Source organism: Suncus etruscus, chromosome 6 (assembly GCF_024139225.1).
Source record: "Suncus etruscus isolate mSunEtr1 chromosome 6, mSunEtr1.pri.cur, whole genome shotgun sequence".
Classification (NCBI taxonomy): Eukaryota; Metazoa; Chordata; class Mammalia; order Eulipotyphla; family Soricidae; genus Suncus; species Suncus etruscus.
Genome location: NC_064853.1, coordinates 124,023,633 through 124,042,377, shown reverse-complemented (window position 1 = coordinate 124,042,377; position 18,745 = coordinate 124,023,633). Strand labels below are relative to the sequence as shown.

The window sequence follows — 18,745 nt, the reverse complement described above, 5'->3', positions numbered from 1 at the left end:
CTTCTTGAAAAGGACATGAAATGATCCAGGCACCATGGTTCCACTTTGTAGATTGTTTTCTAATCCCCATTTTAGTTGGTTCACCCAGAAATTGCAGAAATAACTAGACATTTTAAAACATATCTGTGCTTAGGCTCATTATTAATCATTTTGAACAAGGAGTTGGAAATTTAGGGGAGCATACCCTGGCTTTCACTCTCTATCTACCACAGTCCTACCTATGGAGAGAGGCTAAAGGAGTGAGTTTTACTCCAAACCCCTTTCCACCTACGCTCACTAACACATTTATCTGATATTGGAGGTTCTGCCTTGCAATTTCTTTTGTGCATCAAAGTTTTGAACTTGGGCTTCTTCCCTAGAAGAGGTTGAATGCATCAGAAAGGTATTTGCAGATGTGCTTTGCTTAAGTAGAAACATGGCTTATTGCATTGGACACCATTAAATCATGCAGAGGACCTAAAGATAAAGAGGACATGCCTATTCCAAAACACCTTTTTAAACAGAGAAGAATAGCACCACCAGAATTTAAGAAATAATGAGCCAATTCATAGGTCTAGAGTACGGCAGATAGGATATTTGCCTAGCACACAAGGAAAAAAATTTCTGATCCCCAGCATTTCATGTGGTCCTCTTAGAGTACCTCCAAAGGTCATTATTGTGTGCAGCGGTAAGAGTAACCCCAAGCATCACCAATTGTGGCTCCAAATCAAACAAAATAATTAGCCAATTGAATTAGCATGTGGCTCAGATAGGTAAAACTCCTTTGTAGAAGATTTCTGATAGAGCTTTCAAAATATTTCATTTTTAAAACTCAGCCTGTTATAGGCTGTTCTCAGTCTGTCTCAGGAGTAAATATGGTGATTGGATTTCTAAATTAGCCAGCCAAAGGAGGAACCAAGAATCCAGAATTGACATGTGGAGAAGCTTTTAGAGCTCCCCTTTTTCCAGTCAGGAGCCTTGGGTGATTTAGTAGGATTTAAAATGAGAGAAGAAAGGTGCTTGCTGAGGTCTGAATTCTGAATCCAGCAGAGTTAATCTGAACATCTGGTGCAACACCTCCCAAAGGCCCTGTAGTCAGTTTATAAGGAGCAAATGTTCAAGCACAGTGCATAGTTCCCTGTGGGAGTGAGTGAAGACAGAGAGAAGATGAGGCAAGTGAAACAATTGCCTGCTGTGTTGGTCTTGCTGTGGACATTGACTCTTCATTGGCAATACCTAGATTGGAGACTTCATCTCCCATCTACAGAGGCACATATACATGCTCACATCACACACACACACGCACACACACACACACACATTCGCAGCACATACATGCACCTTCAGTGGGCCATCAGTGATGAACTGTTCAGCCCCCTTACATATCAGGAGTAGCTGAAAAGTTAATAATGAACCATGTTACAGCTCATAGGATGAGTTAATTAGACAGACGCTTGCAGGCAAGATCTCTGTAGTCTGTTCTGCAAAAGTGATGGACCCCACTTAGGCAACGGATGAAAACAGCAGTGTGAACATACTTCCAGGGAGGAAACGAGGAATGTAGCAGAACGAAAGCCTCAGCCTTTCAGCCATGAGCTGGCAGAAGCACCACCATCTACTGATTGCCTTTTGCCAGCACTGGAAAAGGCAGAGGCCAGGGAAAAGTGTCTCTAATTTTTTGGTTACCATGTTTTTACTGCCTCAAAGTAATCATTATGAATTTATAAAATCATTCCGACATTAAAATAATTTATATAGTGATTTATAAAATCAGTTCTAACATTTGCATTTTTTCATGGGAACTGTTGACCTTGACTTTCCAGGGTGACCATGCAGAAAGTCTATTATAGGAAGTAAATGCTTTTCATGTCCATTTGGGCACGTGAGGATTCAGACTAATGTTCTATTGTTTTTTAAAATACTTTAATTGAATCACTGTGAGATATATTTAAGAAATGTTCATGATTGAGTTTGAATCATACAATATCCAACTTCGATCTCTTCATCCCCTCCCATCAATGCCCCCAGTTTCCCCCCAAGCAATGCCCCAAGCCCTGTCTCACCCCACACCACCTGCTTCTGTGACAAATGTTTTTTCACTTTCCTTTCAGCATCCAGTCTTGTTTAGAGATCATTTTCAACTATCACTTTAATTATGTCTACTTCCCTAACTGTATCCCCCCTGCTTTTGTGGCAAGCTTCCTTCCAGTCTTTTTGGCCCTTGTCTCTATTAATTTTAGAAATTATTACCATATTATCTTTATTTTTACAATCTTCTTTTTTAAAATATATTTGTTTAAACACCTTGATTACAAATATGATTGTAGTTGGGTTTTAGTCATGTAAAGAACACCCCCCTTCACCAGTGCAACATTGCCACCACCAATGCCCCAAGTCTCCCTCCTCCCCAACCAGCCCTGCCTGTACTCTAGACAGGCTTTCTACTTCCCTCATTCATTCACATTGTTATGATAGTTCTCAATGTAGTTATTTTTCTAAATTCACTCATCAACATTTGTAGTGTGCTTTATGTCATGAGCTGGACCTTCTAGGCCTCCTCCAAGAGTAACCCTTAATTATTTCTGGTTATGTCCAAAAAACAAAACAAAAAAAAACAACAACTTATAATTTGATTTTTCCAAGAGTTGCATACTATTCCCTTGTATAGATGTACCATAATTTCTTTATCCACACATTTGTTCTCAGAAACCTGAGTTGTTCTAAATTTTCAGAATCATGTACTGTAAGATGCTCATTTTTTTTTGTAACTGGTTGCTTATGATCAGTGTCTTATTGCACCAAAGTCCCAGATATTAGCCCTTATTGGGAAAAAAGGTAGTTTCAGAACAATCCAGTAAACTGGGTATAAACTCGAAGAATGGTAAAGTAATGACCACAACATAACTAATAAAGTGGTATTATTAAACCCAGCTTAAAATTCATAGTGACTTTCCAGATATGCCTCCAAATTTTTATCCTTCTGTTTGATCCTCAGGTTTTTTTTGGGTTTCATGAACTTAACATCACAAATCAAACTTTCTAGCATTTGACATCAATGCAGAATTATTTGTGGTTTCAAGAAGCCAAAGAGAGAAGATTCAGAAGCCTTTAGTTAACTTCACCAATAATAGTACAGCACAAAACTACATTCTTTGTCACAAGCACACAGAGTGATAGAAGATATAGAACAACACTGTCATTCAGGCTTTCAACACATCATCTGCTAGTGTTCAGTTACCTACCACCTAGCTACTTTAAACTCTGTCAACAATAAACCTGCTCTTATGTCTATAAATTTCAACAGTGATATAAATTACATATAACCCTGGGATATAAACTTGGGGTTTATATAGGATCTTTGAAAAATTTTCTTCACTCTACATTATTCTCTGAACATTCATTCCCATAATTGTGTTACAGCAATTCATTTATTTTTAAATTTTAATTGCAGAGCAGTAGTCCATATCGCAAGTATATCAAAGTTTGTTTGACCAGTCACCCATTGAAGGACATCTGGATTATTTCTAGTTTGGGGCTATTATGAATAAATATCCTGCCATAAACATTCATGTACAGGTTTTGTGTGAACATAAGTTTTCATTTCTCTGGGATAAATGCCCAGGAGTGAGATTGCTGGGTTGGATGACAGTTGCACATTTTATTTTTTATTTTTTTAACTGCTGAAATATTTCCAAAATGGTTTCAATTTTTTTTAGCCAGCAATCTATGCATGCCCCCAAATTTCTACATCCTTAACTACCTACTTAAGTAGGTAATGCTCTATGTATTTTATTTTAACTATTCTTTCAAGTTTCTAGTAATATGTATTGTTTAAGTTATATTTTCCCAGCAATTTAGATATAAGATGGCTAATTTTTACAAAAATGTAAAACTCATCTGGGGGTTTTATTATTTTTTGTTGTTGTTGATCTAGATAATTCACTTGTCCTGATGTCAGATGTTAAAAATGTTATCTTATATCTGTTAAATTATTTTTACATCTTTCTTAAAAAGTCATGAGGGTGATGAGTAGAGAGGTAGTACAAGTAGGAGAGAAAAATGGACATGATCCTAAGTTCAATCCATAACACCACATTCCCCTCTGCTCCCAGCATTTGCAGGTATAGCATTATTAAGAAATCAGTTGATAATATTTTGCAGAGCTTATGTGTGAATACTCTAGAAGGCTCTCTTAATTTTCATGCTTATCCATCTGACAACAGTATACATTATTTACTACTAAAATTATATGATAATTCTGAAGCTTTTGCAGATATTTTTGGTACTTTCTTCCTTGCTGTGCTCAAGAATCTTCCTTCTTGCTTTGTGTCACAAATCACCCCTGTTTGTGCTCAGAAAACCCTATGGGATGCCAGGGATCAAACTGGACTGAGATGCATGCAAGGTATTTCCTAACCCATCTGTATTATTTCCCTAGTCCTCTTCGTTTTTAAAATATTGGTTTTGCTTTATGTTTTCTCTCTCTTATATAAATTTTCAATAATCTTACCTATGTCTAAAAATTTTTTGCTGGAATTTAATGGGAATTTTTTTGGTCTATATATAAATATGGGCTGAATGAATATTTGTTATACTGATCCATTCAGTCCTGGAACACAGTAAATCTCTGCATTTATTTAGATCTTGATTTTATCATGTGTGATTCCAGCATATGGTTATTGTTCATTTTTTGTTAGGCTTAAGTCTAAGTATTTCAGATTTTTGAGACAGGGAAAATACTAATATATGTTGTATTCTATTGTCAGTGTGCTCATTGCTAATATCTTGAAATGCAATATATTTTTCTTCTTTAGTGACCTCATGAATTTCATTAATACTTATGGTGGCAATTATTTTTTTGCATATACAGGTTCTCCAGAAATAGGCAGTATTTTATATCTCCTTTCTACTCTGAAGACGTTCATGCTCTTAATGCATTGCCTATAACCAAGTGGATTATATAACCCACAACCAGGGGGTACTGAAACCTTAGCAGCAGTTATAATCCTCAAATACAATTGGACTGGAGGTCTTTTCTGTTTATTTGCTTAAAGTGGATAACTTGGGTGAAGGGTAAGAGATATTTTACCTGGAAAGTGGACATTAGAATAAGTTTTGAAAAGCTATGATCTAGAAGCTCCCCCACTAGGCTGAGCAGGAGTATGAGGACAAATGCCTTGTGTCCACAATTAGAGAAAGCATAAAGTTGGCTCTAGGATGTTTTGCTGATATTCCTTATAAACTTGAGGAAGCTCCTCTATAGTCCCTTTTGTCTTTAATTTTCAAAATTGGGAAGGCAATGAGGATCATGACAACTAGCGCTATGAGCTGCTCTAGACTATATGTTCTAGACTTTTTTTCTGCACTATTTCCTTAGTGGTCAGGGAGTCATGAAGTGCCAGTCATTGAATCCTGGGTTTTTGTATGCAAAGCATGTACTCTAGCCTTTTAACCTATCTCCCAAGACTTTTTTAAAATTTTAAGTAGGTATGGAATTTTGCCAAAATATTTTCTATTATTGATTGATATTATCATCTGATATTTTTCAGTCTTTTCATCTGCTATTATTGTGAATTAAATTACTCTTAATTATTAAATAGCAAGAGCTGGAGAATTAGTACCACAGATAACTTGCTTGGCTTGCATATACCAACCGAGGTTTGATCCTTGGCATCTCAAATGATCCCCAAAGGCCACCAGAAGTGATCCCTGAGTGCAGAGCCAGGAGTAAGTCATGAACACATCTGGGTGTGGCTCAAAAATATTAAAAAAGAAAGAAATACTGATCTGTCTTCACATTGCCAGAATAAACCACATTTGGCCCTAGAGTATAATTTATATATATACATATATATGTATATATATATTTGCTAACAGAGAAAACTATTCTAAACTCATAAAGTTATATTCAAAGTTGTTTTGAAACTGTCTGCTTTGTTTGCGGGTTAAAGTTTGCTTCACAAAATGAATCACACAAGATATTCTCCTTTTTTATTTTCTGGGTGAGATCTTCAAAAATTGGTATTAATTCTTTTTTAAACATTTGATAGAATTCTCTAGTAAAACCATTGGCTCTGTGTGTGAAAGAGAGCTTCAAAATTTAAATTTAAATTTCTACATAGTCTAAGGCAGGTCAAATGAACTTTTAAATTGGGTGAGTTGAGATACTTCTAGTTTTGAGAGAAGTTGATCCATGTTAGCTGTCAAATCCAATTTTTGTAGAATCTTTTGGTGGTTATATAGAAGTGTCTTGTTCCTATCCTCATAACCTCTAATAATATCCCATTTCATTCCTGATATTGGTGATTTCTGTCCTTTTTTTCTTTGCCAGAAATTTATCAATTTCATTGATCTTTTAAGAGAAACAACATGTTTCATTGTTTTTCTCTATTGGGTGTTATGTTTTCTATATAATCAAATTTGGCTTCTTGATATTTATTTCCTGTTGGTATGGGTTATCCCCCTATGTCTTGCTCTCCCCACTCACAGTTTTTCTAGATTCTTGAAGAAAAAGATAAGATTACTGATTTGAGACTTTTCCTGTTTTCCATTAAATGCACTTAATTATTTTTAAAAATTCTCGCTAGTAGTCTCATAAATTTTGTTGTTCTATTTTCTTTTCACTTTGATGGGTATTTTCATTTCAAGTGTTCAAGTGTTTTTTTGTCCTCAAGTTGTTTAGGAAAGTGTTTTGTTTCTAGGAGTTGAAAATTTTTTCTTATCTTTCTGCTACTTGATATGATTTGATTCCAGAGCAATAAAAGAAGATACTTAGTTTCAATGCTCTCTAACTATTTTGAACTTATTTTTTTCTCCCATGTCTGGTCTGTCTTCACACTAAGTTACTTGGATACTTCATAGGGATATGTAAAATGCTGATGCTGAGAGTAAATACTATAAATGTTGAGTAGACCTATGGGTGAATTGTAGTTTAGGTCCTATTATATCCATGATGATTTTCCAACTTCTTGTTATATCAAATGTTGGCATTGTGATAATGAAGCTTCCAACTATATTTATTTGTTTTTTCACTATTATTTCTTTGCCTCGTGAATTTGTAATTCTGCTTGTTTTGGTGCATACATATTTAAGGTTGCTATTTCTTCTAGGAAGAATTAGCCTTTGTTCTTATATGATATCCTTCCCTGTCAATGGAATTTTCTTTGTCTATGAAATCCTCTTTATCTGATATTTATACAGTTCCCCTGCTTCCTTTTGTTTAATGTTTGCATTATGTATCCTTTCCCTTTGATGTACTCTAAGCACATCTGCATTGTTTTATTTAAAGTATTTTTTGTTAAATGGTGTAGAATTAAATCATATTCTTTATTGCTTTAGATCTATTTTTAAGATTGTATATTTTTCAAGTTAAAGTTGAATCAATTAATCCCATTTTATGTTTTTCCTTGTGTGGTCACTTGTTATTTTCTTTTTGCAGTTAATTATTTTCTTCTAATCTTTGATGAGTTATCATATGTTTATTTAAAATTATTTGTATTTATCTATCATTTTCTAGTTGTTTCTTTGTATAGTGTTTTGACTTGATATATTATGCAGAAACTTTATAAAGTAGTCTACTTATTTTATCTTTGAACTATGAATGCAACCTTCCTTTCCCTACTTTAATGACTTCTTAAATATCTTTTACATATTTTAGAGCTATAGTGATGATACTGCTGTATTATTACTTCTGCCTCCCTTTATTTTAAAATAATTTTGTATAAACTAGTCAATTCTCAATTTTTGTATTTCTTCATTATTTCTTTTTCTTATGCCTTTGAACTATCTATTGAATTTATACATTATATATATTCTTGTTTACAACTAAAATTTTATTTTTTTTAATATCTTGTATTATGGGCTAGAGAGATAGATAGTAAGGTGCTTGCATTGCATTATGCCAACCCTGATTTGATCCCCTATAGTGTTCTTTGAGCCCTGCTGGACTTACTCTCTAAATATACAACTAAGAATAAGTACTGAGTAGCAGAAAGTGTAGTCCAAAAAATAATAAAAACAAAAATATATCTTTTATTAATTACTCACATATTTGAAGAAGGGGGACCCCAACAATTACCACTAAGGCAGGTAGAAAATCTTTTTTTTTCATTGTTGGTTTTGGGGACACACCTGGTGTTGCTCAGGGGTTACTCCTGGCTCGGTGCTCAGAAATCACTCCTGTCTTGGGAGACCATATGGGATGCCTGGGGGATCGAACTGCGGTTCATCCTAGGTCAGCCGTGTGCAAGGCAAATGCCCTATTGCTGCAACACTGCTCTGGCCCCAGAAAGAAAATCTTAACTCTGGCACCTTCTCTTCCACTAGCCCAGCAGAGGGGACAGAAGGTGACGTAGACATCCTGGCCTCCTACTAAGTTTTCTCAGAACCCACTGTCTAAAATGGGGATCCTAAGCTATCTGAAATTTTAGATTTTGTTTCACTTTTGTTGGTGAAAGTGAGACCTCATTTGGCTGGAGAATAAACATTCCCTGTCTGTTAGGCTCCGGATTTCAAGTTTTTCAGCTAGGAAACACTGGCTTTGATTGGAACGTTTAGGAGCTGATGCTATTGCTATTCTAGATTTCTAGTGTTTTTGGCTCCAAGTCTGAATTATATAGAGCAAAGTCCAGGTCTTATTTAGTATTGTTCCTTAGATCCTGAACTCTCTATTAAATCTGGGTTTTATTTTTAGCATGTGTGTATACATACATATATATATATATATATATTATTAGTATATGTATGTATATATACACATCTGTATGTATCACAATATGTCCCCTTTTACATGATGGTAAAAATAGATAAAAGTATTTATATTTCCTCTTGTTGGAGTAGCTATTTCTAGACTGCCCAATTTTAATAAGCTGGATTTCCAGAAGCTGATATCAATGCCTCTCATTTTTCTATTGAAAATTTAACATTTAAATAATAGGCCAGCTAAATACAAAATGCCTATCAGCTCTATCAGCCCATTCTTTGCTTAGTTTCCCAAGACATTATATTCCAAGCCTCAGATTTCTTACTTTGCACCTCATGATATATGAATTCCTATCATTCATCCAGAGGTGACATTGCCAGCAAACAGTGATCAAGAGTATAACCAAGAAAGAGGAATCTAACAGGAAATGATCAGTGGGCCACCAAATTACATGTCAAAATGTCCAAACACTAAAATCCGTGTACCTTATAAATAGGTAATATGCCTCCAGGCTTTCTGCGTAGAACATGATTTAAAATACCTGTATGTGTGTATGTCATATATACACACAGAAAGTCAGCCCGTTTTCCAAAGCATGATGCAAATTAAGAAAGACAGGATTTTATGAATCAGGAACACTAAAACATTAAGAAGTAAAACTGTGCAGTTAAGCCTCAAGAGAGGAAGATGATCAAATCCTGTGACTATCATTGCAGAGATCACTGCTGTTATTCCCATGCTAATGCCAAAGATCTTCCCAAATCTGCTTGTTGTTCAAGTGTGTATGTTAACAGACAACAGGGAGTTTTACTACTGCCTTTGTTTCACTTGCCTCAAAAGCTCTAAAGAGTAGAATCTACCCCTCATCCCGCTCTCTTATCTGTGATTGAGTTTAAAAGATTAGTGTGGTAGGCACTGGAGAGATAATTCTAAAGGTAGGGCATTTGTCAGGAAGAAAGAAGGAAGGAATGGAGGGAGGAAGGAAGGAAGGAAGGAAGGAAGGAAGGAAGGAAGGAAGGAAGGAAGGAAGGAAGGAAGGAAGGAAGGAAGGAAGGAAGGAAGGAAGGAAGGAAGGAAGGAAGGAAGGATGGAAGGAAGGAAGGGAGGGAGGGAGAGCCAGAGGGAGGGAGGGGAAAATGAAGGAAGAAGGAAGGAAGGAAAGAAGGAAGGAAGGAAGGAAGGAAGGATGGAAGGAAGAAAGGAAGGAAGGAAGGATGGAAGGAAGGAAGGAAGGATAGAAGGAAGGAAAGAAGGAAGGAAGGAAAGGAGGGAGGAAGGGAAGGAGAGACAGAGGGAGGGAGGGGAAAAGGAAGGAAGGAAGGAAGGAAGGAAGGAAGGAAGGAAGGATGGAAGGAAGGAAGGAAGGAAGGAAGGAAGGAAGGAAGGAAGGAAAGGAGGGAGGAAGGGAAGGAGAGACAGAGGGAGGGAGGGGAAAATGAAGGAAGGAAGGAAGGAAGGAAGAAAGAAAGAAAGAAAGAAAGAAAGAAAGAAAGAAAGAAAGAAAGAAAGAAAGAAAGAAAGAAAGAAAGAAAGAAAGAAAGAAGAAAGAAAGAAAGAAAGAAAGAAAGAAAGAAAGAAAGAAAGAAGAAAGAAAGAAAGAAAGAAGAAAGAAAAAAAGAAAGAAAGAAAGAAAGAAAGAAAGAAAGAAAGAAAGAAAGAAAGAAAGAAAGAAAGAAAGAAAGAAAGAAAGAAAGAAAGAAAGAAAGAAAGAAAGAAAGAAAGAAAGAAAGAAAGAAAGAAAGAAGAAAGAAAGAAAGAAAGAAAGAAAGAAAGAAAGAAAGAAAGAAAGAAAGAAAGAAAGAAAGAAAGAAAGAAAGAAAGAAAGAAAGGAAAGAAAGAAAGAAAGAAAGAAAGAAAGAAAGAAAGAAAGAAAGAAAGAAAGAAAGAAAGAAAGAAAGAAAGAAAGAAAGAGAAAGAAAGAAAGAAAAGAAAGAAAGAAAGAAAGAAAGAAAGAAAGAAAGAAAGAAAGAAAGAAAGAAAGAAAGAAAGAAAGAAAGAAAGAAAGAAAGAAGAAAGAAAGAAAGAAAGAAAGAAAGAAAGAAAGAAAGAAAGAAAGAAAGAAAGAAAGAAAGAAAGAAAGAAAGAAAGAAAGAAAGAAAGAAAGAAAGAAAGAAAGAAAGAAAGAAAGAAAGAAAGAAAGAAAGAAAGAAAGAAAGAAAGAAAGAAAGAAAGAAAGAAAGAAGAAAGGTAGGAAGAAAAGAAAGAAATATAAAAATAAAGGAGCATGAGTTTGCAAAGGTTCTGATTATTTATTATTCATGATGGACTGGGACAACTGTCAATATTCCAGTGCTTTTCACCAACCTAGACCATCAAGTATGCTTGGAATGCTAAAGGGATTTGGGATATCCAGACCCTGTGTGAATGTTCTGATCCTTGACTGCAAAGCAGCAAATACTGTGCAAAAATAAATAAATAAATAAAAAGGTCAGGAACAAATGTAAGAAGAGCTGAATCTGTGACTCTCTAGACTGATGATATTTTGTGGCCACAAGTCTCAAGATTCCTTCCTACTTCCTGAGTCAGGGCACATGGTTCCAGGAAACAGGAAAACCCATAATAATATGGCAATGGCAGCATCAATTCACAGGCACAGCCTCCTTTTTATGGCTTATTGACTATCATTCCTTGTTTGCAGGTAAATTTGAGCAGGCATCAGAGAAAGCATGAATGAGAATGACCTTCCTGGGATCCATTAGTAGGATCAAACCTGTCTTAAGTTATTTAGCTCCTTTCAGGGCAGATACCACCAGATCCTAACTAATTTTTTCCTGTTCCTGAGTGTCCACATCAGTGTGGGAACTAACAATTGCAGGGAGCTCCAGAACTACTGCTCAGCTCCCCAAGAGAACCCCTATTCATACAGAAGGAGTGTGCGCCAGATTTGTACCGTCCATGGCCTCCTGGCATGGGGCTCTGTTTTCCATTTTAATTAAAGTCCATGTTTTCCCACTCTGCCCAGTTCCTGTGGTCCAAGCTATTCATGGCCAGTGAAATCAATAATCCCTTTCCTTTGGAACTGGAGCCACTTGAGCATTTTCTGTTGTGTGTGTGAGGCAGAAGGTTAGTGTTTGGTGTTTGACAATGTGGCAGAGGACAGGCTGGTGGACTCTCTGCTTGCCAGTTCCTAAGATTGAGAAACTACATTACATCCATTTTGGTTTAGGGTCACATTGTGAAGTTCAGACAGTACTTACAACTACCTCTGTGTTCAGGAGTCACCTGGATCAAACCCACGTTGGCAACATGTAAAAATAAGTGCCCCATTGTATTACTGTGCTAGACCCACACCTCCATTGTTTTTCTATTCTCTCTTGGTCTCCTATAGCAGGAAAGGTGCTGGTAATGACAGGGACATGTGGTGGGTGAGTTTCAACAGCTGATCAAGTGAATGTGACAATTAGATCTCTTGTCACCCAGTAGCTCCGTTGACAGGTGACCATATTTGCAAAGGGGAGTTGCATGATTGCTGGAGGGATCAGAAGGCAGTTGTTTGCTTGCCCAGATGCCTAATATTCCAGTTCTGCAGAACCAGCTGGACGAGCGTGCATGAATGGCGCCACCTCAAAGCATCACTGCATACATGTGTGCCTACCTCCCACATTTCCCTCTTTTTCTTCCCTCTTCTTTCATTCATTTTAGATCTTTGTTTTCCCCCACCTCTTCTAGAGAGCATCGTGAAAGAAGGATTAAAAAATTCATTTTGACTGTGAGCTGCATCCTAGTACCTACCATCTTGCATGGGAATGACTGACATCTTGTACCATCAGTGCAGAGACAGAAAAGCCAAAGAACTCTTGCTCCCCTTACTTTGCACACACAGCCCCCAAATTTTAACCTGCATGATAATGAACTTAACTGTATCTCACGTTCTTCTCCTCAGGCCTTTTGTTTTAGGCACCCCCGAAGCCTTTGCGAAAGAAAGTGAATTTATGATGATTACTTTTTAGTGTTTTTCTTTGCGTCTGAGCTGGAGACGGCGGTTCACATCATCACAGTCTTGCTGTTTTCCTTTCATGCTTGCAGGGGGCAGAGAGCCCAAGGCCAGCGCTGAGACCCGAGTCTCCAGATCCCTGCAGGGTCCCCCCTGCGGGCTCCCACCATGGACGTCAAGGACCGGCGCCACCGCTCCCTGACCCGGGGACGCTGCGGCAAAGAGTGTCGCTACACCAGCTCCTCCCTGGACAGCGAGGACTGCCGTGTGCCTACGCAGAAGTCCTACAGCTCCAGTGAGACTCTCAAGGCCTATGACCACGAGAGCAGGATGCACTATGGAAACAGAGTCACAGACCTGGTGCACCGAGAGTCCGACGAATTCCCCAGACAAGGTACGTAGCACCCCTGTGTGCCCGGGTGAGACTAGCCCTGAATCGGGCAAGGTGGGGCTGACCCAGGCTGCGTGGACAGTTGTGGTCACTGAAAACTGGGAACAAAGCAAATCAACTAACTAGACTAACTAGACTAGGTCATGCCATGCTGGGAAAGTCTAGGACAGTCCTCTTCACGCCCCTATCACTGCATGTGAAGACCCGCTGGAGTGTATCCTGGACACTGTCTTAGGCAGCTGAACTTGGCTCCTGCAGGTGTGTCCCCTAAATCCTCATGAGCCCAGAAAAAAAAATATTACCTGTGGCTTCTTAAACTCTCTCTCTCTCCCTTCTCTCTCTCTCTCCTCTCTCCTCTCTCCTCCCTCTCTCTCTCCCTCTCCCTCTCCCTCTCACACTCCCTCTCTCGCCCTCTCTCTCTCTCTCTCTCTCTCTCTCTCTCTCTCTCTCTCTCTCTCTCTCTCTCTCTCTCTCTCTCTCTCTCTCTCAAGTCGGTACTTGAGGAACATTGATTTTCCTGCATCATAATGTGGACTTCTAAGCTAGTGTAATAACCGAAATGGCTTATTGTTTAAAAACTGTTCAAACTCCCACCTTCATGAAGTAATCTAATAATCTTGATTCTTCAAATATGCAGTGTTAATGGAATTGTATGCATGCACCTGTGTGTTGTTTTTCAGGAGAAAGAAGAGCATATGTGCTGTTCTACAGATGAATGTTCTCTCTGTTACATTTGTCCAATTTTCCTGGAAGATTTTGGGGGAGAAAAAGATTTTAGAGAAATAGCTTCACCTAGGAGTGAAGTATTGGGCATTTCCTTTCATGGCCAGCATATGTGAGAGGTTCTGTTCATGTCAGGAACTGTTATAAATACAGAGACTCAGAAAAGAGAAACATTGGACCAAGATGCATCATGATAAAGTAGACAAGGATATCTGCACCTGACATTTTGCATATAGTGGTGTCACTTATACAGATAGCTAAGAGGAGTGTAAGAGAATGCTCAGAGGTACCCCAAATTTATCGGAAAGAGTGGCTCTTGGTACCAATGTTGGGGGTCTTGCAATATTATTATGTCATTTGCTTCCAATTTTTTTTTAATTCAATGCCCCTGGCAGCACAGATTTAATTCCTGATGAGATATTTTAGCTTGCATCTCAGTCGTTTCATAATGCTCTAATGAAATACCATAAACCAGTGACTTGAGCCTCAGGGGTTTCTTTGGGCATCTGGAGAAGTTCCCTTAATGGGCTGAGTATGTGCTATGCAGGCAGGAGGCCTGGTTTGGAACCTGAGTACTGCATCTTACCCCACAAAATTTTTCTCACTCTCCAGCACAGAATTGGACATAGCTTCTAAGCACTGCTGGGGTGATTCCAGAACAACAACAATAAATAAATATGTTTTATGGTACCAGAAGCTGAAAGTTAAAAATCAAAGTATTAGTAAAACACTAACAGATTGACTATTTAGGCTCTCTCTTCTGTTCTGGGATGAACCTTTTATTTAGTCTTCACCTACCTGGATATCCTCTGAATGTTACTGTGCTAATCTATGAGAACTTCAGCTCCTCCTAAGCACCTGCCCAAGGCCCTACCTCCTAACTCTGGATTTGATCTCAAGAATTAAAAAAGATATCGAAATAACGTTGAAAACATGATTTATAAAGTTATTGAGAAATGAGTCTTAATTATGCAATTCCAACACCAATCCTTCCACCAGATCTACCTGACCACAACCTGTCACTTGGCGGGCATATTTCAAAGTTTGGTGGTTGTAGTTTAGGTCTCATCATTTCTTTATGGTTGAGTCTGCTTAGAATATATAGCTAGAACATATAGCTGTATTTTTTTCTCACATCTCACTATACATTAAGCTCCTGATCTCTGTCCCATCTGTTACTTTCCTTTCTTCTTTTCTTGCTCTTCCCCTTGATTTTTTTTCCTTCTTTGTTCTATTTCCTATACTCTAGGCTCAAAGATGGTCTAGGAATCCCCACATTACATTTCCCACCCAGTTATTTTTTATAAGTGAAAGTGTTTTCATAATAAGTGAAAACAGTTTTGTTTGTCCTTCTTTTCTGGCTAACTTTGCTTAATATGATATTTTCATTCCTTTTTCTTCCCTCTAGTAGCAGCAGTACAAATATCTGCTTAACATAAGATTTTGGGATGGTTGAGACTGGAGAAATTGAGGGTTAAATTATTTGCCTTGCAGGCAGCCAACCCAAATTTGATTCCCTTTGATGAATGCATCCTATGCACAACCAGGAGTGATCCCTTAGTACAGAGCTAAAAAATATCCGGAGCACTGCTGATATGTCCTAATCACATCCTCTCAAAAATATTCTGGAAGCATAAATATTCACCTGCTTTGAATTTTATTTCTGGTTTCTATATTCTTAATGTCTTTTCTTAAGTTCTTAGATATATTACTATGCATATATTACTATTTTATAATCTGCCATTTAGCCTGGTCTTACCTTTTTTTTTTCTTTTTGGTGGCCCTCAGGGGCTCTGCACTTATAAATTATTTCTGGCCATGCCGGCTCAGGGGACCCATATTGAATGCAGGGGAATTGAACCCAGGTCAGCTGCATACAATGTAAATGCCCTACCCCAATGTGTTATCACTCCAGTCCCTGGTTCATCCTTTATATTGAGCAGAATATAAAAAAAAAAAAACACCAGCGGAAAAACAAGTAAAATGGTGTTTCCATTGCAACCAGGGACCTTGGCAGAGTAGATCTTTATTTAATCTTCACTCTCATTTCCTGAAGTATCTTCATATAAATGAAACACATTTCAGATAGGGATGGGTTGTGTGAAAATTACTCTGTGTCAAATCCCTTTGATCTGTGAACAACTTCATAAGTGTTTTACTTTGGTAAATTCTCACCCAATCCCAAATAGCCTGGAGTGGGAATTAATGGAAAATATAAATAATTTGATCTAACTAAGAAAGGGAGGTCCTTCAATTTATCCATGGAAAGTGAGGCTACCTTTGCTAATTACAAGAGCAACAATAATACAAGACTTCAATACTTTGAAAGGCGATGACTTTCATGGCTGAGAACCTCTAGAGGTTCTATTTTTTATTTTTATTTTTGTCGCATTTTTGGTTTTGTTTACAATGAAACTGCATCTATTTTTGCTTCTGGTGATTCTGTACTGAAATGAAGATTTATCCTCCAAAGTCTCATTAAAGGTACATCCTGGCTTCTGGACCACAGTGCACTGAGCTGCATTTCACAGATTATTGCTGAACTGTGGACTGGCCTGTCACCTTTTCCCTTATTAATATTTACATAGAACAAAACCAAGCATGGGATCTTAGTTTCAAATATACTTTTCTTCTTCCAGTTTAATCTTGTTCCTCTCCATTGATAATAATGAAAATGATTTGGCCATATCCAACACATAGCTCTGCAGTGAACAATTCACACATGCCTTATGTTGTTATTGAGCCATATTTGTTTGCGTAATGTGTTTGCATGAATTAAAAACCCATGCAGGCCAAAAGTAGAAATGAAAAGGCACAGGAAAGCATTTGCATATGGAAGTGCAATTCCTTCTGAAGACTTCTATGAATTTATGCATGAAAATGTAGACGGAATCTGAGAGGATCTACTTTGATGGGTTCTAAAATTGAACTCTGCAGGAAGTAAATAAGCACATATTTATGGAGAGGAAGAACAGGAGATCCAATCTGGCAAGCTGCACATTTCCACACAAAACTGCCACAGCAGAGAGGGTTAACATATATTTTTGCACTTGGTGATAACAATATATTTTTTTAAATGTCATGCGTTTCCCATGTTTTATGTTCTTATTCATGGAATCAAAGAGCAGGATCAGCTCGGTACTTATTAGCCTTTGAAGTACATTAGCGAGGATCAGAGCAGGATCATTTCCGGGATGGTGTTCTTATTTAAAACTCAAGACGCTGTTCATAAAACAAACCTGCTTCTCCCATACAAGCCAGTTTGGCAAACACAGTTGGCTGGCTTTCCAGATGCTCTGAGCTGGGAAAGAATTGCCAGGCAGCCAAGTGCTGAGGGGCTGGGGTCAGACCTTGTCCAGTCCCAGCTGGTCAGTTTGCAGGTATCAAATATGAGGCACTGCCAGCTCCCAGCAGGAGAGACGAGCTGGGCATCCCCCTGAGAAGCCTAATGAACACTGCCATCAAATTAGGTCTCCTTTGCTTGCTTTCAACCCAGACTCCTCCTTGGCCTTCTTCTGCCATGGCCCTCAGCTCCTGAGTGTAGATGATGAAAATGAGTGTGCTGGCCTCTGTGAAGCAGGTCCTCCTGGTGTGAAGAGAGAGAATAGCTGACCTGAGGTCTGTGGCCAGCGGCGTAATTAGTAATTAGTAAAGGACTAATCCTGCACGAAAGAGCACCCCTGTGGCCCACAAGTTAATATATCTGACAAAAATGACCAGTGGTCTGATCCCTGGGCAGACCCAGTGTCAGTCCAGCCTCAGGAATAGATGCTGCTTTGAATAAGAAAGGAAGGTCAACTTCCCAAGTGAAGCCTGAAGTTTGGGTGTGGAGTTGCACGTTACAGATGTCCTCTGGCTCTAGAAATTTCTACATAACCCCTGCCACTCTGCTTTGAGTGCAGTATCCAACTAGATTCAAACAAAGTTTCCCAATAGGTACAAATAGTAAGAGCCAAAAACCGTAATCTATATTTCCAGAACTTTCTATGTTTCAACTACAACTCTAGTGTCTTGCTTAGAATTACTTGGTAGAAAATCTCAAGAATGTCAGGAACTTCTGGCTCTATATTTGATCCCACTTTGGGTGGATTAAGTAACTGAGGAAGGGAGGTAGGTGGAGTCCATGATGCTCCAAGTCAGAAATGAATGAGCAGAGGAAGAAGACAATGTTTAGATCCCAGGAGTTGGGTTTGTAGGCCATGTGAAAACAGTGCTTTCTCAAAATGGACGGCTCCTTGAAATGATCTGAGCCAATATCAAAATAACTCATGCCTGAACACTTTCATAAATGAAATTTTATGGTCACTGTCACAATTATTGTCTAGTTATCAGTCACATTAATAACATCAATAGGGTGCTGGAGAGATAACACAGCAGTAGGGTGTTTTCCTTGTATGCAGCTGACTTAGAACAGACCTGAGCTTGATCCCCAGCATCCTATATGGTCTCTCAAGCCAGGAGCGATTTCTGAGCGCATAGCCAGGAGTAACCCCAGAGCATCACCAGGTGTGGCCCAAAACCAAACAAACAAACAAAAAAAAAACCCAAAAAGACATTAATAGAAATTTTGGAAAGATGGTAGAAATTTAGGGGCAGAGCAATAGTATAAAATGCAGGGCACTTGCATTGCATATCACTAACTCAGGTTTAATCTATGGTATCCTATGAGATCCCTGAACCTTGCCAGGAATGATCCCTGAGTAGAACCAGGAGTAACTGCTAAGCACTGCTAGATGTGGCCGCCAAATAAAATAATAAATAAGTTATAGGAATTTTTTAATTAAAATTATTAGGTTTACAATGTTTTTTGGGTTTTTTTTTTGGTTTACAATGTTTCTAATGATGATTTCTCATGTATATAATACAAGGATAGTAGGATTTTTTTTTAAGTCAAGGAAGATATTTTTATTTAAAATTAGTAAGATTCAAGAGTAGAGAAAGAAAGGCTTCTCCAAAGTGGAAAAACTGAAGGGCTTGGGTGAAATCACCCTGGATAGAATGCCTGCCTTTAATGTGG

The 18,745-nt window shown here is 38.0% G+C and overlaps 1 protein-coding gene across 1 annotated transcript in view; it reads left to right on the top strand.

Moving 5' to 3' along the window:
* Positions 1-18,745, top strand: part of TENM2 (teneurin transmembrane protein 2) — a 1,185,834-nt gene that overhangs the window by 204,312 nt on the left and 962,777 nt on the right. Inside the window, exon 2 of the mRNA XM_049774568.1 lies at positions 12,707-13,008. Within this exon, the coding sequence (XP_049630525.1) occupies positions 12,783-13,008 (226 nt within the window). The 5' untranslated portion in view covers positions 12,707-12,782. The remainder of the gene's footprint in view (positions 1-12,706; positions 13,009-18,745) is intronic.